General features: G+C 24.9%; 1 protein-coding gene across 3 annotated transcripts in view; it reads left to right on the forward strand.

Moving 5' to 3' along the window:
* LOC114123547 (uncharacterized) overlaps positions 1-27290 on the forward strand; it is a 116668-nt gene that overhangs the window by 27015 nt on the left and 62363 nt on the right. For all 3 annotated transcript variants that reach the window (XR_007606976.1, XM_050210748.1, XM_050210749.1), the window contains exon 2: positions 5437-5530. Coding sequence is in view for 2 of the 3 variants with exons in the window: in XM_050210748.1 (XP_050066705.1) it covers positions 5473-5530 (58 nt within the window). In the remaining variant the exon portion in view is untranslated. The remainder of the gene's footprint in view (positions 1-5436; positions 5531-27290) is intronic.

A 27290-nucleotide genomic window follows, 5' to 3' on the forward strand; every position in this document is an offset into this window, starting at 1 on the left:
TAATAATTTATAAAATGTTTTTTTTTATTTGTGATGTCAGTCAAGTGAAAATTAAATAATATTTTTAATAAGACTAACATGCAATGTTTACAGTTAGAAATAGAATATACAAATCACACTTACATTTTAGTATCCGTCTTACCAACGTACCTACATCATAGAAAGTGACTTATTCTACGATATTTTAATTTTTAAACTAGTTATAATTTATGAATACACATATAAATAATTAAAATATTAAAATATTTATAAATTCTTTTAAATATTAAATACAAACTTGCGACAAAATTGGTTCTGATGAACGCCATAAATTATGCGCTTGGAAAATAGAATCAATCTCAACATAAAAATTAATTACGGCATCCTCTTAATCAAATGTTCTTGATCACGATATTCAAATTTTATTTTAGCTACATAATATAAAAGATTCATTTTTTTAAACTATAAGCATTGGTCATCTCAAAAAGTATGAATGTTTTAGAAATTATTATTTTTATTGAATTTTATGTCCTAACAAAATAACATTTTTGAAAAGTTTATATAAACTTCAAAAATGTATAGCTAATAAAAACTTTTTCAAATTAGATTTTAACATAACATAATTATTATTCTCAGAAAATATTCTGTTTCAGAACATCAAATTAATATACTAGAATATGATAATATATAATATATATATATATATATTTATATTAATATAAAAGTATTTTAAATAAAAACGAGTAGTATTTAAAATAATTAATTAATTAATAGTCATACATTTTTAGTACATAACATGTATTTATTCAAATATACAGGCATATTTTAAAGCAATTATTTTAAAAACTATTATTACACAATATGAATTATTAACCACTAAATCAAACATATCCGTAAGAGAAATATGCGGAAAATTATTGTAAATAAATTTATAATAATAATTTTGAATTCCTGAATAATAAGTATCATACATAATGTGTATGTTAGTGAAAATAAAAAAAAGGTATAATTATGTGTTCTTTGTTATTTCTATACATTACTTTTTACTTTATACAATGAATTTAATTATTATAATAATTTATGTTGTTATGAGAGTAAAAATGAATATAAGGTTTGATCATATTTATATTGCATTTATAAGACTTTTTTCACTCTTTTATTTTATTAGTTATTTTAGTGATTAACAAATCATAAAATTAGTGAGTGTATTTCCACATCCAGACCTTCAAAAGTACTCTTCATCGTCTTTACTTTGTTTTTGCACCTAAATCTACAAACGGACAAGTATGATAACGGGGTTGTGCGTGCGGCTTGTATGATTGTCCTTAGTTTTAATTGAACCCCGCTTCTTTAGGAAAATATTGCGTACACAACAGTAACTTATTAACTTAAATAATTTATTATACTTATAACTTAATATAACTTTATATTTTTACTTTATTTAACTAAAAATAAACTAAATATTTGGAAGTTTATAATAAACTTGACATTTTTGAAATGTACTAATTAATTATTATTTATTCAACAAATTAAAAAAAAAAAATAATAGCAAAGACTAGAATATTTTACGACTCAAATGTTAAAATTTCATTTCAATTTAAAATGTTCAAATTATCATGGTACACTTTATATACAGTGATTAACGAAATGTGTTTGATGCTTGCCCATATTTTTTCCTTCAATATTTAATAAAATTTAATGTAATATATATATATTATCTAAAGACAATATTTCAAAATATTCTTTGTTGCATCTAAACGGAATACTTTTTATGTGATACAAATTTTTAATAATCATAGTGTATATTGTTTAACTACTTTTTTGATATAGAAAAAATGAATTAATATACTGTGATAACGATATAAAAGTAAATATTTTTTTCAAAACTTATTTGTAATAATGTATTAGACAAAGATCTCATAAAAAACTTTTTTCTTTTTTAGATTGCATCGGATTTTTATCGTATTTTACGTCACACTTAAATAAATACTTCACGTAGACTGTAAATCTGCTATTATTTTTTTTATTTATTTTTTTTTTTTTTAATGTGAATAGAAAAGATAAATTAGCGCTGATGATATACTTGAATTTTCGCATAATTTTATTAATTAATATTCAAATCTTGTCTTTAGTTTATGATCTAATAACTTAATCACAATGTTGTAATATTTTGTAGAAAAAATTTTTTAAAAAATCAGAATTTTAATCAGACTACGAATAATTTAAGTTAACAAATTATATAAATATTATGATTTATTCTTATTGGTAATAATATAAATATCATAAACAGTTGCAAACACAAGTACACATTTTTATTTTCTCCATCAAAATTACGTACTTGATAATACCTATTTAGGTAATATCCAATTTGTAAGAAAAAATTAAAAATTTTAAAATTATGCTATACTAAAAAATTTAGTTACCTATTATAATAATACATATTGGTATATGATGTTGTTGAGTTATAAAACACGAATAGGAGTTATAGATAATTATTATTGTTTTCAATATTTAAATTGTTTTATTATATTTGTATATAAAACCCTATGGAATTCAATGTTATCAGTTTATCGTCAATATTTTTGGTAAAAATTGTTCTGTACTCATGTGCTTAAAATAATTGTTAGGCATTTACATCTCTGTGATAAAAATAAATAATACAAACATTTGTAACCTCACCTGTAGCCTTTATTTGTGTATCGATTTTAGTGTTTATGTGTAATAATAAAAGCTGTTGAATAGGACGTGTATCTACTATGTATAAAATGCGTGAAGCGGGACGATATAATGGAACACGTGACGTGTTGTATATTAAAATAATTCCTGATGATTACCCGGAATTAATGATAATTGGGTATTCGCCATCCGGAAGGATTTAATGTTTAATTATATGTTTTAGTTAAATGTCATTTATATACATAAAAATTATATTTATCCAATCACTTGAGATATGCATTTAAATGAAGTTTGATTTACATGAATAATATTATATGTGTAAATATGACTTACTATAGCAATAGTAAGTTGTCAATCAATAAAATAATTCGAATAATTTTTATATATAATTACTTTCTTGAGTATATTATAATAGTTGCATGTTTGTGTGTTATTTTAATGTTATGAGGTAAATTAATATAAATTTTCAAAACTTTTATATGATTATTTATAATTTAAGAAAATATAAACTTATTTTAAATTTATTTTATTAGAAATAAAAATATATGTCAATAATAAATTATTTATATGGTTTAAACATAACAAATAGCTAATATATTCTATTAATGTTTATTGGTTTTACATTATCATTTTATGTTTTTAAAATGTTTAATAAAAATAAACTACACACTGTTTTGTTATCTATTATAAGTAATAGATACGGTAAAATCGTCTTTTAAACTATTTCTTATTTTATAATGTTAATAAATTAGAAGTAACTATTTAAAAAAAATGCAAGGCAAAAATATAATGAAATTTTAGTTTATTTTGATTGTGATATTTCATTCAAAGTCTATGAGTATAAAGAAAATATATAGTACCATAAATACGTATTTTGGAAACAAATTTAAATTTTAACATTCGTAAAATGTAAATAATATAAATAATTTCAAAGTATAAAAATGTAGTTTTGTTGCTTATTTTTAATACTAGATTACTGGATTGTGCGTAGTGAGTTTCGAACTTTTTTTAAGATAGAATGTGCCTACACTTTTATTCCCAAAAGATTCAATGTTATTTATGCACGCTTCGATGTGATGTTTTTGTGTTGATCAAAGTCAGTTTTGTTCGTGTATTTCACGAATCATCATAAAATTGACTTAATTCTATACGAATGAAAATCTGTTATTTTTACATTCATTAATTAGTATTTATTGTACTTATGACGGACAATGCATTTTACATTTACAGCTACTATGTATAAAAAAATCCACATTTTTATTTTAAATTCTCTATTTTGCATTTTTATGTGTTTAAATTAAGATATTGGGTGTCATAAATATATTTAAAAATTTAAGATAATAGCTTGAATTGATTTTATGAATATCCTATATCAACTTGAAAAATCACTGTTGTAACATTTTTCGTAATCTCTGCTTATATAATACTCTAAAAAATACACTTAATTATTTATTTTCTTTAAAACGAGTAATTTTACAATAAATAAATTTTGCAAGTTCATTTTTTGATAAAATATTTTTTTTAGATTTATAGACAACACATATAATAAAAAATTAGATATCCGTATCAAAATAAATAACATACATTTCTTAGATTGAGCTAAACAGATCAATAAATTTGAGAAATAAAATAATTGTATTGCTGTTAGCTTCAATTGGACGCAGTACTTCAAAAAAATTGTCTGTAATTCCAAGTCTTCTTCTGGCTTCTACGTAGTTTCGATGGGTAGTGAACAAGGTGTTTGGCTGTAAGCAGTTCTTCGCAGGTTAGGCACAGTGTAGTTTCTTCTTTTCGCTTAAGATGTCCACGTGATATCTTTTAGTGACATATACGTAGTCTGTTTATAATAACTACATATTTCCAATTAAATAAATGCTGTTTAGGCCAGTATGTGGTAGTATGATAATATAACATTGTTATTTATATTGCAGAAAATTAAAATAAATTATACTTTTTTCAACGAATTTAAATTTGAAATTTGTAAAATGATTGTCTAAATGGTTTGATTAAAGATATATTATACATTTATATTTCAGCTTTAAACTTATAGTTATATTATATATAATCTCATAGAAACCGCAGAGAACAAGATTCATGATGAATCTATATAAAAGAAAAATCTTATAAAAAAGTATACTTCTCTCGTTAAAAAAAAAAAATCTATTAACATAACATACTATTGATTTTATATCAAAAATGTATTAAAGGTATTTATAAAAATTTAGGAAAAAAATTAACTCTACAGAAAAAATATATTTTAACATAGACGATAAATTAATGAAATATTTAAATTAATAATGGCTTAATATTTTATATTAAAATATTAATATATAACATAATATAATATATTATATAATATTAAATTAGTATGGTAAATTAACTTGTTATTAAGCTTAGTACAATTTTTAAAGAAAATAAGCGTGTAATGTATAAATACTTAAGTTTTAATTATAATTATTTTAAAAATTGTATTTTATTATAATGAATATTTACTGAAAATCTCGATTAGAATAACAAACAAATAATATTATTATGTAGGCGAATTTACTTTATCTATGCACTGTATAGATGCTATAATACTTAATGAAACGCATGAGTACATAAGTTCACATACATGGGCCAAAGTATTAAACATCGCCAATTATACGTGTGGGTGTTTAAGATAAGCCTATACGACCCCATAGAAAGGTCAAAAAAGGGATTCTAAACTACTACTTACGTTTAATTCATAATCCAAGATACAATTAATTAATTTGATTTCAATTTATGCATTCATTTCAGAAGCAGAATAGGAGAGAAGGAGAATATAGCTAGACCATGATGGATTCATTGTTACCAAAGTGGTGTTTCGTGCTGTGTTTTGCTCTGATTGCAGGTAAATTTTATTATGCGTGTATCTAATAGAAATATACAAAATATTATATTGTTCGTGGGGTATGGCTGACGGAATTATTTGTGTTAAAAATGATTTAAAACGTTGGAACAATGTTTCATGAGTAGCTATATTGTTAAAAAAATCTTTCACCGACGTTTTATAAAAAATTTAATGAAGAAAATGTTAACAAAATGTTAAGAAATATGAAAATTAAAATTTCATTGATGTTATTAATTATGCCGTGATTACGAAATTATTTAATAGATAATCTGACTTTTCAAAGATAATCAAATTTTAATATGGTTAGTACAATCAAAACTAAAATAGTAATTATGAAATTTAAATAGTACAACATAAAATATAAATAAAATATAATTTCCATTTTTTAATGTGATGTTCAAATAACATTTTATTTAAAATAGATAGTAGGTAGATATATTACAAATAAACGGCTATTATTTATTTAGTACTAAAATATGTACAAAAAAAAAAAATATGTACACATTTTATAGTTTTGAAATTTTATTTCTATAAAATTAGGTATTTTAATTTTTAAAGACAACGTTAACAAACCAATTCATATAAGATTTACCATGACAGTATACTTAGTTTTTTTTTTATTTTGTAATGATAAAAAGCGTTTAAATACTTAAAAATTATGATTTCCACTATAAGTAGTACTACTATGGTTTTAACTTTGCTATGTACGCTTGAAATGAGAGGACACTGAACGTTTTAATTAGTGTATTTGGCCACGACAATATTACAACAGAAGGTTTCTTCTATGCGTATTTAGAAATAAGCGTAGGTAGGTATATATAAAGAGATACGTTTCTACCTTGACTTCGTGCCGGGTGACGACGCTATGTGCCGGGGGAGGCGTTGACGTCGGTGACCCGCGTTTCCTCCGACATATCTTCTACCCCTAGCATGCCCCACTATAAGTTTACTATATACAGCTACCAGGTATCCTTTATTAACAAATTATGGTGATTAAGGCGCGTTTCCGCCGCACCAGGCGTCCATAGGATCTATCGTCGTAATAACATTATTCCACATAGTGTTTTCATAGTCGGCCTTTTCACAACCACGGAATACATTATATATTAAAATGCATCACAGTTAATATCATATATACGTATAGAATATTATTAGATCCTTATTGTTTTCGTAACAAAAACAATAAACGCCTTTATGCGCTTACAATCTGTCATTCGGCATATTGTATAACTTCAAAAAATATATACATTTTAAAAATGTCATATTTAGTATATATTATTTATAACGGTATGACTTTAAGGAGACGTCGTTGAAACATAAAACAGAATAAAACTATACACACGAACACTTCGATTTCTTTTCAAAGATTGCAGTTGACGCAAACATTATTTTTATACCCAGTATAGCAGACAGACTGACACTGCATAGATGCCATTATATCTATTTGATACGTACGTTATTATCAATATGATTATATGTCTAATATAACGTATATATGTATATATATTGTATGTCCATAACTTTATAACATTATATGCATCGAACTCAATATCAGACCGTAATATTATGTTTGACTGTGTTGACATAAAATAAATGAACACATCAAACGTGGCGGTTGTATATGACATGGTAGTGTTACGATATTATAGTACCTATACGTATTCTTAATGCAATTTTTAAAAATAAGTTTCAAAATATATTTTGTCCACGCTAGTGAATTATTTATTCTATATTCAAAATAACCATGACAACATAATTTACGAATAAATATTAAACATTTATACCTACGTACATAGAATTACACTAGTATATTATTTAATCTATGATACGTAAATCTTAGAAAAATAAATTAGAAAGTAGTCGTGAACCCGCTCTGCATTTTTTTTTTTTTTTTTATTGTTTGCCTGTTATATTATAATAAATTTTAAATTTCTGATGCACAAAACAAAAATATACTAATTATAGGAGCTGATTATTTTTAAAATAATGTATTCTATGCTCATGGTCGCCAAATTATTTCATTGGTTCTTTTATTAAATGAATTAAATTAAACATTTAACAACACGAAGAGCTTAAACTATGAGCCGCAACAAAATATGCACCTGGAAAGTATTTTTAAACTCTTACGTAGTGATCGGCGTTTCGGTTTTTCCTTTCCAACGATTAAACGATCACTATCAATTTCCAGTTCTTCCGGCACACATGCTTCTTTGGTTGTTACCCTTACAGCGGCTAAACTATTACTTTTAACTCCGGGTTCTTCTTGCATACATACTTCTTCGGTCACTATTACTGAAGAATGCAGTGACTTTGTTGCGAATTCATAATACCTGAACGTCATGTTTGACAAGGATTTTGTTATTTTTTTGATAGAATTCGGTTTTTCGATAGTGAATTCATGAGATATTCGGACACGAAATGTACATTTTGTCCAGGTGTGACAACTATGACTTGAGACATATTTACGAATGCCATGTTTGACAAGGATACTCAATCCTTAGCTGTCCTTGCCGTAACTGTTAATTATAAATGTTAAAAAAACAAAACCCTTGCCAAACATGGCATTCGGAAATTATGAATTCGCAACAAAGTCATCACATTCTTCAGTAATAGCGATCGAAGAAGCATGTATGCAAGAAAAATTCAGAGTTAAGGTGATAGATTAGCCGCTGTAAAGGTAACAACCGCAGAAGCGTGTTGTGGGTCTTCCTGATGAAGCTTTGTGTTTCGATAGTGAATTCATGCAGCAATAATGTGATATTCGGACAAGAGCTGTGCATTTTGTCCAGGTGTGTTAAACTATTAACAGCCACGGATTGAGATATATTCTATTTACTATAATATTGATGAGAAGTATACGATAGGACGTCCAGAATAGCAATGACAAAATATTTGCCTGGCAAAGATGAATAAATATATTTTAACACCAGAAATCATTTCCTTGACGAAAACATTGGCGAGAATAAAATATGTATATGTAAATAAGAAAAAAAATATGATTATAAAAACCGTGTGTGTCAGAGTTTGTATCTGACGCTCAATATTGATGTTTTAATATCTTTTACGCCTTATTTTGGTTGCTTCAGATTTTTGAGATTAATAATTTTTTTCAACTAAATTTAAATTTATAATTATAATTTTTGAAAAGAGGGGTGTGTAAAGAAATTAACACATCAAAAAAAAAAAAAAAAAATGATAATATGGTAATATAATATTATGTTCATTTCTGTGTTATTAAATTCTTAATTTTCAAAAGGATAAACATATAACTATTGTGCATGCTATCATATTAACTTATTCAACTATTTAAAATTCTAAAATATATATTATCATATTGAATGACAATGGGCAGTAATATTAAAGAAAATTTGACAGTAAGTCTAAATAAAAGTATACTTACTGCTTTTCGTCCTCAAAGTTAGTACATAAAAGTCACTAAAAAGTTATATATTATATATAAAAAAAACTATTTTTGTGTGTTAATAGTTTCTTTGTGAATAATAAAATAACATACTATCTTTTTAATGTTTAAAACATTATCTTTACACTACGGGCTAATTTAGTGTTAAATACTGTACTTTCGTTACTTGAAAAACTTTTCGGAGTTAAGGTTTAGTGACTTATGATGGTTGAGTAGCTGGTGTCAAGTGAACCTAATAATTGAGAAGCAAGTCACTGTTATATATGTGTTAAAATTGAATTCAATTATAAACTATTGTACATGAAAAACGATTGTGAGCTAAGAGGATCTGTTAGCCTACTATTATTAAGTATTATATTTTATTGTAAGTAATATATTTACGAGTATAGTGAGTATACTTACTATTTTTATTTTAGTTTATGTTCTACGTATATTTAAAATATCATAATAATATAACATTATTTACACACACTATATAATATATATAAAATGTACAATGTACACATTATATGATTGACTAATACAAAATTACACATTCAACACTTTTTACCCGTCCGAATTATTACTTAATATATTAAAATGTCACATGGCAGTTGGACACTAACCACCAACACGAGTGAACCCACCAACACTTATTAACAGCCATCTCCAAAACAGTAAAGTGTAATACTTTATTTCAAATATAATAACTATTATAAATATATAAACTAAACTTGTATTATTATCGTACACAGTGCTCTAACCATAATAAATATAATAATCATTATCCATAAGGAATAGAAAACCTTCTCTGGATAACTAATATCGTAACAAGGTTCCCCCGACCATGTTGCATATTTTTTGTCCCTTGATTAAAAAGCTTGACAACACAATATTGATTTTCAAAATTTTCACGAATTTTACAATAGAGTTTTGGAATTTATAAATAATTATACATTAAATAAAAATAAATTAAATTAAAAAAAAAAAATGTATTTGTAATAATCAATACAATTTACATTAGTCATTAGACATTATTCACACACGTATAATAATAAGATATAATTTAAATCATATATTATTTTAAACATTAATTTGAAATTAGTATATTTTCATATTATATTATTATCGGTGATTTGCGTTGTTATACTTCGTGTAGGTTATGTGCACAATGACCCTTGGGCTATATGTAATAAAGCACACGCCTGACAAAATATGTCTTCGTTCTATATTATAATAATCGGTGTTTAAAATTATCAGTTACAGACGTCGTTTTAGATATCTTTACTGTACATTTTGCATCAAAGGGTAATCTCTCATAATGCGGAGAGCCGTTAACATATTATGACTCCGTTTGAATCATCAAGGTGGATAGTGTCTGGATTTCGATTTTACACGTCTTTATTGTATTATAAGGAATTGTAACGGTTTTTGAAGTGTAGCTAGTGATATTATTGGACATTGATTGTCACTTTGTGTTTGCTCGGACTTAAAACCAAACAGAGTGTTGGGCCTTTAATCTCGACTACAGACATCTTCTTCGTGACATTTGGCATTGGAATATGATGTTTTCCAGGTAGGTCAGCTAAATCACGGCTTTTCACGTCAACTTCTGATAGTCGTTTTGACTTGGTTGGAACCATTAAGCAGGACGGTGTATTCATAAAAAAATTATAGGAAAAATTAGAAAATAGGGAAAGTAAGGATCGAGTGAACCTCGTCATTGAAAAGTACTATAAAAAAAGTCACTATAATATATGTGTTAAATTTGAATTTAATGATAATTAATTATTGTACACGAAAAATGATCGAATAAAGTCATATTTTATTACTAAGTATTTTTAATGATATATTTATACTACTATTAAAGTAATTTATATAACTATTATTAATAATTAAGTAGATTGAATTAATTTTCACCAAAAATATTGCACTTTAAAGTGTTATTGTGTGTATAAAATATAATAATATACGATAAAAGTTTTAAGTACTCATGAATAATATTTTTAAATTACAACATAACACTCGTAACTAAATTTGTTATTCTTCATTTAAATATATAATTTCGTCCAAATATGAACCTAAAATTACTATAAAAAGACCTCTGGTTATTTTTTTTTTATTGCTACAATATAAGCTATTTATGAGAAATATTGTAATAAATGTTCAAGATTTTTTCCAAAATAAATTTTTGTAAAGAAAAACATTTATACAAATTAAAAAGTCCAACGTTTATAAATTCTAAATAGCTCAAAATGTATGTTTATAATTTAAAAAATTATTCCATATAAAGGAGGTGTTCACTAAAAATGTTTTCTTAAATTATATCAAAATATCAAAAATCGGTTAAAAAGAAATAGTTATTTTACGTATCAATATTTAATATCGCTTCATGTTGTAAAAATTTGAAATTCAAACGTTCATAAAAATATATATGTCTTTCGAGTAAACTTTTGTTATGGATATAAAAACTTATGATGAATCTTATATTAAATTTTAAAATCCAAGATATAAAAAATAAGTACTTTAATAAATTTTGTAACTTCAAAATAATTTGCAAGTTTTCGTGATTTTAACTAAGATTAATCAAAATTATTATATTTATCACTTATAAAAATTATTGTGACTATTTATTTTGAACTATATAATTAGTATTTGAAATACGAAGGAACTTGTAATACATTTTCAAAATTTTTGACTGAGTTAATTGTTTTTATCGATAATTATACTTAATTATTTTTTTTAAAAGGGTTGACATTTTTTTATGCCAATAAATATCTAAAAATATTTGTTTAAGCTGTATCATCTATTTAAAATTTTTATGTAAATATTTACTCTACATTTTAAGTATCTTGGATTATTATTTAATACTTAATAACCATTAATCTGGTATGACAACTATCCAATTGTGTGTTTTTAATTATAATTAAAATCATAATTTTATTATTCATATTACATTTTATGATAATTCGTTTTCCTATAAAATAATCCTATAAAATAAATTTTTGATAATACAAATGTATATAAATAACTATGTATAAAAAAAAAGAAAAAAGTATTTGAAGATAATTAATGTATAATAGTTTATACCGTTTATTTTATAATATCGTTTAATAAACTATGTGACACTGAGAACTATAAATAATAGATCATAAAATATAAATACGCATTCGTAAGATTTCTTAAATTTTTAATTTACATATTTTTATCGTTTTATTTTGTAGTTTATATATATAATAATATTGTACTACGTGTTGTACTTTTCATGTACAGAAATATTTCAGTACTATGATACCACAATGATTTAATTTTAATGTCGTATAAGTACAACAATATAAGTCATAACATCATGATAGTAATCACTTTCCACGAAACATTCATGATAAACGTTTTACGGTGCATTAATTAACATAAAGTACCTATTCATTATACTGCATTTATTATTGTCAAATGTCATGAAAACAAATTGATACGGTTATAGCTTATAACTTCTAGTGACAGAAACTGGTAGTTTCATATCGTTTGAAGTTCATAAAATTTTCTTAGAACTAGAATGTTAGATACCTAGTTAAGAACAACATTATTTCTCAGTGGTATATAAATATAAAATCATTACATAATCGAATATAAAAATACGATATTAATTATACTATAATAACTTTATGATAACAATTAAAACAAGTGAAAAAATTAAATTGATGTTAAAATAATATAAATTGTTTAAAAAATCAAATCAAGAATGTTAATACTATTTTCGATTTCTATCCTCAAAATATTTTATAACTGTAGAAATAATGAATCACACATAAAATAATACTATTAGTTTAAGGATTTTTTTATTTACAATATTTATTATCATTAAAAATATAATAACAATTATTTATGACAGTTGTATACTATGTTATCACTTCAATATGAAAAATATAGTTCACTGAGCAGCTAACCAACAAATTGTATAGGTATACACAAGTTTTCCAACAATCACACATATATGTATACGTACTTTATACTTCTACTTGCAGCCATAAAAGCACCTGATGTGGTTTAGAATACAATAGCTTTTTATCTCCGATAAGAAGTATAAGAAAAAATAGTTCTGCAAAATATTTTCTTTTAAAACTTTAAAAAAGTGTATATTTTGTTTTTGTATGAGTTTTTTTTTTTTTAATATAGTACCTAAAATTGTATTTTTCTACAATAACCATTTTAACATTGTTGTATTAAAAAAGCAATTATAAGTTTTTTAAATGTATTAAACAAACAAATAATAGTTTTAATATCTAAAAACAACTATCAAGAGTATTTTTATTTAATTTGTATTATTGACTTTAGATTTTTTTTATATTCTTTATTTTTATATTTCAATTAACTATTGTAATTTATACCAATTGATATTGTAGTTAAAAATAGTAAAATCATTTTTATGATGCATAATAATAACAAGCGGAAATTTGTTTTTAATCAAATGAACAACTTGGAGATAAAATAATATATATAATATTTTAAACAGTTAACCAACTGAAACTTAAGTTTAGGTGGAAATGTATTTTCAATATTTGATATAACTGGTATCTACCAAAAGTTTCAAATTGAATTTAGTCGTATAAATAATTTATTATTCTAGCTGTTTTTTTTTATACTTGTACGTGTTCTACTAGCTTAATAAGACATATTATTTTGATTTTGCCAAAAAATCCAAAACGATATATCGGGTAAATTTTATGTGTTTAAAATTAAAATATGTAATCAACTCCAATGACAACTTACCTGCTTGAAAACTAGTAAAAAAGCTAATTAACTTCAAATTCCTATCATAATTATAAATCTTTCACAAACACTAATCGTGCTAAATATAATTGCACTCAAATGACAAAAGCTCAACAATGTTTCCCTTATATTTTCTGACAGTGTTTACATAACTTCTGTAAGTACTTTTAGAATCTGTAAGTGCCCGAGGAAATTTGTGTAAGTATAGACGTATATGTAATTGTATGTTGAAGAAGAAAGTTTCAAGTAGTAGTATTTTTTTTTTTTTAAAACAAACATTTTGATATTTAAACGACTAGAAAATTATAAACTGTTGTAAGAGTCGAAAATGGAATACAATTTTTCAACGTATATTTCAAAACATAATCGATTGAATTGTCCATTGTATTTATAATTTTTAAGTATATTATAAAATAAAATATATACATAACATTATATATATTTACATGTTATAATTTAAAAATACAGTGTTGATTGTTGCAATAATATTTTAATTAAAGATTGTGTAACGTAAAACAGTTTTTAAATTCTTCGTATCTTTTTTTTTACATTTATGAACCAACAACGCCGTGATAACTATTTTCACATTACTTCCAGGGAGCAAATTTTTCATACCTATCAGTCAGTTATGTTATAATTATTATAATAATATAATAGAGTATTATTATTATATTATTTAAGCAGCGATTAGTTTTCAGAAGACTTAAGGTATTATTTATTTAAGCATTTTTTTTCATAGTTTAAAGAACATAATATTAAATTAAATTTAAGTATTTTTCATTTTTTTAATCTTTATTATTTGGTGTTCCAATATTTAAAGAGAATTAAGTAAGTGTTTGTTTGATACAAATTTATTCTTCAAGTTTGTACATTTAAAAATTAAAATCACATAAAATGGCAAACAATTCAAAGCCAAATACTCTTATTGTATTTGAGATATTATGTATGTCTTTACTGTATACACAATAATACTGTTTTGTATTTTAAATTCTGTAAATTAACTATGAATGAGTAAGTTATAAAATAAAATGTACAACATAGTAACTTTCGCTTTTTTCAATTTATATTTTATGATTATTATTCAAAAGAAATCTAACACCATTCTATATCACACAAAACATATGTGAACTTTAATTTTTATTTGAATTCAATTTATTTTGTTTTATTTAAATATGTTTTTCATAGAATATTAATAATCATAAAGGTGCGTTTATTGGTTATCCACTGAAATAGCATCACAATATAGCATTATACTTACATTTTTCCATTTTTGTGGAAATCTATAAAATCTTGATTGAATTTGGTTAAGAATATGTAGTATACAAAACTGAGTTAAAATATACACGATGCAAGTATAACAATTTCAACTCGTAATAAATATAATATAAGGACTTGGAATAATAAAAAAATATAAACATTGTAGTTTTTAATGAAAAAATACATGTATATATGTGTATAAATGAATACAATATCATAAAACATTACGAATGAAAGAAGTACTCACATAAATTTATGTCCCACGTGTTGTAATGCTAAATTTTTTTCTACTTTTATTTGTTTCTAAATAAAACAAAAACTAATAAAGTTTTGTTTATCAATTTTTTATCTACATATGTATGTAATGTTTGGACCACAAATGTGAAATATAGATAAATCAACTTCAAATGTTTTCATGTGCGAAAGTGTACTAACATAGGTGCCATATCCAACATAATATTCTAAATATTGAAACTTTCAGTAATATTTTATTAAAAAAAATTTTTTTATTGATATTCCCTATTTATTATTTTTTAAAAAGGAGATAAAAATACTGATACTTTAGCTTCATATGTACAACTCTCTCACCAAGCTTAGAGTTTAATATTTGAAAAATATTGAATTGAATTTGGTGATTTAGTTAAAGTTTTAAGCGTTAGTATTATTATTGTTCGAATATTTTGTTTCAATAATAATGTATTTTATTATAAGTAATATTTTGAAAGATTATATGAAAACAAAATAATAAAATATTTAGAAACTCATATTTTTATTTAATACAAATTTTACTTTAAAGAGATAATAATTTTAGCATAGTAGTTTTCATTACGTGCCTAATACGTCATATAATAATATCTTATAAAAATTAAATCAGTCTTCATAAAAATAATTTATGTTAGAATTAGTTGTATAGTTTTTATTTTAAATTTTACTCAGAGAATTCCATCAGCCATAATGTATACATATATAACTATGACATATATTGTTTGAACGTTAACGCACATCAACCAAAAAAAAGTTTTTATAAATAAAGCATTTAGTTTCGGAAAAAGTGGTTATTGTCTACATTTGAACAGTTAAAAACAATATATATATATATATATCATATAATAAAAAATATATTTACATATATATATATATATATATAATATAATATATATTATATATACATTATACATAAATAAATGGAAGAAAAGAAATCCGAGGAACGATATTTAAAATACGGAGTGGTATCATAAAAATATAGCATGTTGTATTGTTGTATAGTATAGCATACAGTTAGTAGGTAATCGTTATCAACAATTTTTTTAGTAATTCCTATATATTACTGATTCAATTCATATAGGTAGTATGGTAAAAAATTATATTTTAGCAAAATAATTATTAATTAATATAGCCCAGACCAATGAAGGAAATATATTAAAGCCACAAAATTGTTATTGCGTTAAAATTTTGCGATTACTTCGTAAGAACGATGTCTTTTTTGAGTTGTGTTTTTGATTGGGAGTATGTGTAAAAGTGTATGAAAAAACAACGATTTTGACACGGTTATAAGTAAATTTAATTTTATGTTTTTTTTTTAATATAAGTGTGTCCATCATAATTTTATGCAAAAATATAGCACTCGTTACTGTTCACTGCTTCAATGCTCATGTTTTTTGTATGATTGTTGATTTAAAACTATTGATTTAGAAATAATGGAGGTGAAACGATTAAAGGATTAGTACGTCTTATCACTATCATCTCTGATAAAATCAAAGTGTGGTGGTTAATTTATAAAATGTTATAATTTGAAAGAAGGTGCTAGTGATACGACACAAACGTTGATCGATACAACTCGTTTTTGAGGCCAACCGCAGTGAGTTATAGTCGTAAAGATGAAAAAAAAAAAAAAACAATGTTTCAACGATATGGATCTACGCCAATTAAAATATAATTATTCGAACAACGGCGCGGCGGCTGCAGCGTTGGTGGCGCTGGCGGTAAAAGGAATGTGCGAGTACATTTTTTTTTTATTTTTTAAGCTAACGGTAGTGGTTAGGGTCGGCAAAAAGGTATATGACGCGCTGCTATACAGCCGCGTGTAATTATCGTTACACCGCCGCCCACTTTTCCGCCATCGATGGTCGTGTGGTGTTTGTGTACAGCTCGTAGAATGCAGTTGGTGTGATTATACAGCGGGCAACTTGCAGAAGGTGCTGTGTGCGTGTGTGTGTGTGTGTGTGTGTATGTGAGAAAGAAGGGTGACTACTACGAGTGTAATGGAAGAGAGTGAGAGAGAGAGAAAGAAAAAAAAAAGACGATATAAACAAAATAATTATTATTTTAAGTACATTGTGGCATGACGACGCAGCTGTAAATTATTCGCACGAGGGCGGACAGTTTTGGGCTCGGTGTCCTGTGGTGGAGGGACGGAAGCTTTGACGCAGGCACTATAGCGATGAAAGAAAAAAAAACATTCCTATATTAATAATAAGAGGTTTATTCATAATTTATTTTATTTTTTTATAATTTCTTATTTCTTACGCGGTTTCATTCTGTTTCGTTGAACACACTCAACCGGAATTGTAACCGTTTAACTTGCGTGGACGTGACGTTCACACATAACAGACGTGAGCACTGCTTATAATAATATTATTATAGAAAAAAAAACATCGTAAAATATAAGCACAGCCCATAAAGATATTGAACGCAGTAATATTATGACTCGAATAATCGATTTATTGTTGAGGCTTATGGTTTTTAGTACAACTCGTTTTTATGCCACAAATTATTACATAAATATGTTTACTCATTAACGCTTTATAGATTCGTATTTAATACAAAACCAACCTATTTCTATTCCCATAACTTGTAGGTACGCCCCGAAGGAAGCGTGGTAATGGCTTAAACGAAAATGCTAAAGTTTAGCAATTAGACGCAGTAAATTATTTATGGTATGGAGTTATCTTGTGGTAAAAAATATAAGTAATAACTAATGACTAATGATATTCACAATATTGATCTTTGTTCAATACTACAACATATAATTTAGTATGTTGAAACAAACTAAAAAGATAAAGTTAAAAAAATTGTGTGTAATGTTTTTATTTCTATCAGGTAAACTGTACAAGTAATTAACATTTTTTGTGTTTATATATTTTCTTTCACAATGCGTTTTGGAGTATAAATTATAATTTTATGAAAACATTCAAAATAGAATTATAAAAAATTTAATTATATACCTTTGGGTATAATGTAACAAAAAAGTTGACTATAGAACTCTTTATACCTATAATATCTAAAAAATATAATTTTAATTAATAATTTAAGCAGTTAATTTACCATTTAAAGCTGATTTAATATTTCGAACAAATTTTCTTTAAAAAAATATTCTTTGAGCTCCAGCTATATAAGAGTACCTATAGTATATTTTCTTTCATTTTGAAAATATAATAAATGTAAACTAATTAATGTAAACTTGTAACTAAAAATAATTGATTTGGTTTATATGAATATGTAAATAGTTATGAATCTATTGAACACAAACATTCAAAAAAAAAAATAGTTACTTATGGACATGTGGACGCGGTTAGGAGTAGAGCTAACGTAGCCATCTCTTCGGGACATATTATTCAATTCTTTTGGCACCAGTTACCTCTCTGAATAATATTATAAATTAGAAAGTGTTTTTAAAACTATATGGCTTAATAATATGAGGATTTATGTCCTTAGTGGTTCCTTTTTTCATCATTACTTTAAATACGTTTCAAACACTAAATAAAAATGTTTAATAAAAATTAATTGGTTTCAGGAATGGCCAGGTTATACATAAAATAATATCAGAGTAAAACTAATAAAATATTTATACCTTTATATTATAGTATAGCCTACACGATGTACAATTATAAAAGGACAAAAAAAAGTGTGATACATAGAATATTATAGTGTTAACATTTTATCTTATTTGTTCATGTACGTATATTGCCTAATCATATCGCCGTGTTACAAATTATGTTAAATTAAAGCCTCAAGAGTACTAAAACATGAAAATATATTTTATTTTATTTCCATAAAAAAGTAATACGTAAAGAGTATAAAATAAAGCAATATGTATATTTTGGACTTTTTTATTTCATTATGGTTGTATTAAAAAACAATGTAAGTAAGTATACATACAATACTGTTCAACATATGGGATAGATGAGCACATTGCAGCTATACGTTTATATAATATACAATTTATAATGTAATATTCTATTAAAAAAATTGTTTTGCATTTTGAATTATTATGTTTAGGTAGTATTAGAATATTTTTTGATAAAAATTCATAAAAGTTTTACTGACATGAAACGTGATCACGAAGTAATTTTTTTTTATTTTGTAAAACCACAAAAAGTTTTCAAAAGTTCTAAGAAAGTGGCTTAAAATATTCTATGCATTTTTCTGATTAATTGAATAAATATCTCATATTATATATTATAATCTGTGATAAAAGTGTACATACACTAAACATGTATTAAAAATATATTTTACATAAGTATAAATTATTATACATTATATATATTTCTATTATTCGTATTTATTTGTAAAATTCAAACTTTTTGTAAAAATGAACAATAATTAATATTCCATATTGTTATAATAATATAATATCTTATATATCTTGAATACCTATTTTGCTTATCATTGGGTTCCGACATCAACGTCACTCAAGTCATAGTACGTTAGTCATCGAGGTAAAGTTAACTGCTGCTAGTTTTGTTGTTGCTAGAAAATGGAATTAGATAGTCACTAGTCAGTCATCATGAGAATGTCATGGAAGGTAGACGTTAATGTTTTTAATTCCTGTTATTGTAAGTTCGAACACTGTCATAAGTTTAAAAAAATCTTCGTTGATTTTTAACAAGTGCTTGCTGTATACTCTTGATCTTGATACCGAATTTTCATTAGGTTATTAAATCGTAGGTTTCTAGAACAATTTTAACTACTGTGTGCTTGATATTTTGATGTTCCGATAGTTCCAAATAAAAAAATCATTACTCAGTGTTCCATTAACAAACATTGCATATTATTTTCCGTGAGTCGTTTTGATTATATGTTCAATATACTATATACATGTTAAATAGGCGTTAGACAGAACAAATCAGACGTCCTTGTAAAATGATTGTTAGGTAGCATTAACATCAGTTTTCAGAGATATCGTTTTACTATGTTGTTCGGTTGTAATACGAGGTCTAACAAGACTGAAAACTAGGGATTTTATGTTTTTAATGAAAAAAAATGTACATATATTCATTATTCATATATTTTCACTACAAACTATTGAATTTATAATTTTTCAATCCACGTTCATATTATAATACTTTTAAAGTAATAATATCGTGGATATTTTAAATTACATCGTATAAAATTTGTACAATTAGTTGAATACTTAGTATGATTTAATTTAAATTTAGTTGATACTATTAATAAATACATAACCACTGCTTATTTATAAATGAGTTATATTTCCTTCAAAAATTTAAAAATTTTAATGATATTAAAATACATTCAATTTTAAATGATACTCAAAAAAAAGGTTGTAAAAATATCTAAAAATAACGTAGAAATGTTATGATAGCCGTGGTAATTTAAATATATAAAATTATAATATAGCAATGGTTTAAATAAAAACCAGTTTTTTATAAAAAAAAATAAATTACAAAAATCTTGTTAAGACAAATGATAGAAAACTAAATTTACTAAAATTTATTTCGTATATATTAGTTTGCAAATATTTTTACATTATATTTGGTTCTTCATTTTACCTTTGGTTATTTTGTTGTTTTAATCCTCTATAAGCTTAATTCCTCATTCTGCAACAACATTATTATGTATATATATATCCTTAAGGTAATGTATTTTGTACGATTGACGATTTTATCTTTTTTTAATCGATTATTAAAGGTTATAAAGGACTTAAAATCTATTTAAAAGCACCATACAAAAAAAGGTTCTTAATGAATATCCACATTATAAGTTTAGGATGTTTAGTTGAGTGAAAAGGAATCACACTTTAGAATCTCACATAATTTCTAGCCTAAAACTGTGTTTATCATAAATTTAAATAGGTACGTATTATTAAAATTAACTACTTTTTCAAAATTTTATTTCCATTCACCAAATTCTCAGGAAACTATTCTATTTTAGAATATTAAAAATATATGTTATTATTTAAAAAAGTAAAAACATATTATAAAATAATAATTACAGTAACAATATAAATATTAAGTTTTTCAAAAATGTTTTTTTTGTATGAACTTCAAATTAAAGAAAAAAAATATTTTCGTATACTTAAAAACTTTTTATGATAATACTTGTTGATTGTTAAAATATTCATCTTGTATATATTAATTATAAACTCATTTATGTATTATTTTACGTTTTCAATATTTTTTTTTTAAATCTCTTAGAAAATATTCAAATACAAGTCGTTCATTAATTTAAACACCACTATTGTTCTGCAGAATATAAAAGTAGCAAATGTTACTAACGCTATGTATTTCATACAATAAATAATTTAATTTTCTCCATAAACTCTTTACGTTATGCATACTGTTACTATTATACGGATCGATAAAAAATTAGTAGTGGTTTACAGTCGAATGATTATTTCTATTCTAATTTCAATTAATCTTACATTTTAACATTATACTAAAGAACTAGGTTATATTGCTTAAATTTACAGGGTTATTTACAATAAAATACATATAACAATGTTTGTGTATTTAAAAGTACGTTACAACACAGTGTTTTTTTTAAAAAGATCATATATTTTCATTAAGTACAAAATAGAAAAGAGATGAAGAAATTTTAATTTCTACGTTTATATATATATAATATTTTTTTGCATATGATATTGATATACGTCAGAAATATTCTTTAGTCTCACCTAAAATGTAAATATTACATTTATATTTATTCAATTATTTTGATTAGTGACAAACGAGACTAATTATTCGTATTATAGTGTTCACTAATCAAATTAATAACTATAATTTTATAATGTTAAAAGCACTTATATACTTTAAAGTCCATTATATAAATATATTTTGTTTCCTTACCCATTCAGTCCTAACTACCATTATAATAGAATACACCACGCTGGGTCTTTGAGATAGCGACGATAATTCTGATACTAGAAAAGTGTGACTAAAATTAAAAATGGGAATTGGTGTTTCTAAAATATGATGATAAAACATTGTTTCTAAATATAATGTTTCCCCTGATAATTATCAAAAACTAAAAAACTTTTTAATAGCAAAATCGTCTTAATTTTGGATTTTTTATAGAAAAAACTTTTTACTAAAAATTAATAGATGTATATATATATATATATATATATATATATATTTAATCATAATTCAGAGCTGATAGGCTTAATATATTAACGTTTTATCTAATAACTTAGTTATATAATATATTGAATAGAATTTTTATAAAAAAAAAAAAAGATCTTTATGAAATAATAATACATTTAATGCATATCACTTAAACATAAAACCACTTAGTCAGTAAATTTTATAATGAACAATAATCTCGCCTCTACAAATGATTGTAGAGTATTGTTATTTTAATTTAAAGTACTATATTGTTTGCTGCATTTCAAAAACGTTTTTAATTTAGTTATTTATATGATAGAGCATGGTGTTTACTAGTTATATGGGTGGTTTCAATAATTGTAATATCTTTTACTCCAAAGTATTTAGGAAATTATAAAAATTACAAATTCAAAATATAAACTGGATTGAATGACTGATCTATTGAATTTTTTAATAAAACATTTTAAATTTTATTATAGCTTCAAATATTGCAAACTGGAAAAATTAAAAAATAATAAACGCTACAATAATAGCACTAGTTTTCTAGGCGTATAGAATATTAAAAAATTATTTTACCAATATTATATTTTAGGCAGTTTCAAATACTTCAGTATCTAGAGTTCTTTTTTAAGAAGGTAATAATATTGTACTTCAATAATAACTTAATTATTATAAAATTTATTGTGTGATTTGAATAATGGAATTATTACTGAGTTATTTTGAAAATACTAAGTTCGTTTTTTTCTCATGGCTTCGAAACTGTTGTTTTAAATTAAATGGTCCGTTTCCATTGTTATAAAGTTGGTTGTATTTTATTTGGTTGTTTAAGAAAATATCGTTAGCAGTACAGGTTTTAATGGGCGATATGCCTACCTAAATGCTTTAGTATATAGTACTACTATAATACGTGGTTTGCACGACATAATAATAAATCGCAAAAACTTTGAAGTAGAGACATTAATAAAACTACAACTAGAGACACATTTGTTAATGCATTATATATTTAATCTAGAATAGCTTGTAATCCTTGATTTTTTTATGGCGGGGTTTAAGTATATAAGTTCCCAATATTTTTAAATAATTGATAACTAAATTGAAATAATGGCGTCATAAGTATTATGGTTTTAGTTTCACAAAGCCGTTGGATATATTATAATATTATGTATAATCTATAAAACTTTGAGTAGTTAATAGTCACTGTCATAACCATTTTAAAGTATGGATATATTTTTTTCTATCATAAATAGAAAAAAAAAACAGTATCCAGACGTCTTACAGAGTTATTGAATTATATATATATATATATATAACTGTATCGCCAATAATTAAATAATTAATAATTGATTTATAAGTATTGTATATGTTTATCATTAAATTATTTTTATTGAAAAATGTAATACATTTTTTTATAGTTTTATACTAAAACAGTCAATATACTTACCAAGTAAATAATAGAGTATGATGTTAGTATTGTTTTACTCGGATCGCAGTAATATATACATATATTGTATACAATATTAAAACGTAGAGCATAATATTTAAAACGAATTTTGGGGAACATTATTCATTCTGCATTAACGTCATAATAATAATTTTATATACCTACTATATTAATACGCTGGTATATATTAATCCGAGTAATCTGACTATTTTTAATATACGATGAATTGTGTGTGTGTGTATATGAGTGTTTTAAGGGTTAAGGGAGGGGGTATAATATTTCAGTATTTCAGTTCGTCGAGCACATATTCATTATTTTACGCTAGTGTGTAATGTGTATGGGCCACGCATCGTTGTTATTCGATTAAAATTTCAGTTAGATCGATTTATAATAAGGTCTATTTACAATATTAGTTTATATTGTTAGGGCCAAGCTCAATAGAAGTATAGTCGGAGATTACGACAACACGTGTGTCTACGTATAATCTTAAATCAATTGAAATACGCGTTGGCGTTTTAAGATTGAATCATAACCACTAACACAGAATTATACAAAACGATGAAAACAAATTGTTTTATAATATTATATACTCGTATATATATACAAGGTGGTTATTTTATCATGAATCACCCATTACTTCAAAAACTTATAATAATTTTGACAATATTTCTTTTCTATGATTTTAAGTCGAAATAAAACAATTTTTTTTAAAAAACAATTATTATTTTTTTTATCGTTTTTTATCTATTTTTTAAGTTTTTATTTTTTTTTAAATGAAAACAAACATTTTTAATTTCATATTTTGAAGTAGCACACTTTTATTATAATTCATATAATTCTAATTTTTTTAGAATATTAAAATATTCAGATTCAGAATATGAAATATTAAAAATGTTTGTTGTTTTAAGAAAATAAATAAAAATAATTTTAAAAAATATTACTAAAAAAATACTAAAAAATATAATGTTTAAAAAACAATGTTTTTTTTATTTTGACTGTAAATTATATAAAATCAACATTGTAAAAAATGTCAGTTTTTGAAATAATGAGTGGTTCAAGATAAAAAAAAAACACCCTGTATATCATAATATTATATAAATACACAACTGCGACTAAATAATTATGATACAACCGTCAAACGGGCGGTATGTATACGCGCACTACAGCTTCTGTAGCAACAGTGAGTAGATCGTTAATCATTCATGGTCTTTGCGTTGAGTTCGTGTAGTATTTATACGTGGAAAGCGGATTAGCCATGATTTATTCGAGCAATTAACACGTTCACATCGAATTTTCGGTTAACCATAAATTTTATTTTGCTAAGATCGGGCTCTCGCGGTCATCTCTTTGCGTGTAGTCGGCAACGTAACGCCTTCTTTCTCACTCTCTCCTACTCGCCTATCGTTCTGTCTTTCACCCTCTTCTCCGTCCTTTGCCGGTCCTTCCACACCATGCCACGACATAAAATTCATTCTAGGACGCCAAAATATTGTATTTTGCATTATTAAATCGTTAAATATATTTTACGTGTATACCTGGGTCCGTAAATAAAGAAAGACATTTTAAACTGCGAATAAACTATTATTATAAATAAATGTTTATGTTTGTCTGTTTGTGATGGCTACACAATAGGTTTAATACATAACTCACCATATGTATACTTCAGCCAGTAAACGCTAAACGAATTGATGCATTATTGAAAATTTACTAAGTTGGTTCTGAAGTTGGCGTAGCTTACGTATTTTAGTTAGAGTTGTTTAAAATTAAAATAAAAAAAACATATTATATGTATATATAGTAATAAAAATACATTTTTAAATCGACTTATAGTCCGCGTATTAAAATATACTGTATAAATTGATTGGTATCGTTAGGTTGAGATTGTTAGTTCTGTTCAGAGATTATTTTTCCACTAGAATAACACATACGTCGAACGAGCACTAGTGAGAAAATAGGTAATATTATAACGACGTGACGGAATGGTCAGTGCGAATAGTTTTCTCGGAAAATCCGTTATGGGTACATCATTGTCGCGTTTTACAATATAGTTGTACGTATAATATTATAGAAAGTAGCGGTGCAATTACTCGGATCTTATTTTTGAATTGTTTTGCGGTCGTTATTAAAAAAAATTAACACGTCGCCCGGTAAGAGCCCTGCAAAATTTATTACACCGACCGGAGAGAATTGTTTTGTTCTATCCGAGTTAAACGCACACCGCACCCACCCGGAATGCACAACAAAACTTTTACACCATCCAACTCTCTTCACACCCACATACCCTAAGATCATATAAACGTTTAGGCGGCTGCTGTGCGCCCAGGGCGTACGACGCACGCGGTGATCGAAACACTTCAAAAATAGTTGAACCTCGCGAGACCGGTGGCGTGGGGTGTATTTTCTGGTTGCCGCGCGAACGTCGGGATTCCGTTCGACCGATTTATGGTCGGTAGAAAATTCGTTACGCTCCACAGTTTGTTTTAATCGCATTGATCAAAACCAATTTACCGAGGTCGTATACTGTTATTATTGTTCTAACGTGTATTACGACCTATATAAGAGCTAACCCGAAGCTCCGCTGTACGAGTACCAGTGAGTAGGGAACGGATTCCCCGGGCTACCTATCGATTGCCAAACCTATAAGTAATTACATTTTGGATGTTCATGTTTCATTGAAAATTCATATCGTGATCGATACTTTTTTTTTATTTATTATTATTATTATTATTTTACTCGCCAATATAAATACGAAAATATAAGGTGTATTTTTATTTTATTTTTATTCATTTGATATTAAATGGGTTCAAGAATTCTGTAAAAAGTAAATTGAACCCTCTTTAAAGTCGTCCAACTAGGTAGATATAATTTCGACAAAAAATCGAACAGAATATTATGATACCTAGATGGGAATAGAATTACACTTTATGTGGTATGAAAAACTTTAATCCAGAATTTATATGGTGCAGTATAAATATTTTTGTGTAAACCAAATTGTTAACAAACACTGCTAAATCAATATTAAACGCATTAAACTCGTGCTTGTTAAATATATGTATATATTTACTCAACAACTATTTTTGACTGTCATTTCTATTTTATCATATTCATTCTAAAATTCAGTATGGTAATAATTCTAGTATAATTTAAGTTTCAACCGTGTACAATTCTATTAGAATTGTCTAAATTGAAAATTATAATAAAAAAACATGAAACAAAAATATTAAAGTTATTTCATAATACATATTATAAGCTAAGAGTATTAAATTACCTTGTTTTATAAGTAGCTAATAACAAAGCAGCTTATTTTGCTGTCATCCTTTCGTCGAAATCCGACATACTGAGGAATTACCAATATGTACTAAAATATTGTTACTCACATTCCTTATGAATAATATACCGTATATGTAAACATTCTGAAATCATATTTTTATATATTTTTTACATGTTGTATACAATACGTTCAACGTTTATTATTGCATTATGTTTGTTAAATGTCTCATACTCTGATGTAGTTGTTTACTTATAGGTTATAAGGTGAAATAATATAAAACA

Source organism: Aphis gossypii, chromosome 1 (genome assembly GCF_020184175.1).
Source record: "Aphis gossypii isolate Hap1 chromosome 1, ASM2018417v2, whole genome shotgun sequence".
In the NCBI taxonomy this organism is placed as follows: Eukaryota; Metazoa; Arthropoda; class Insecta; order Hemiptera; family Aphididae; genus Aphis; species Aphis gossypii.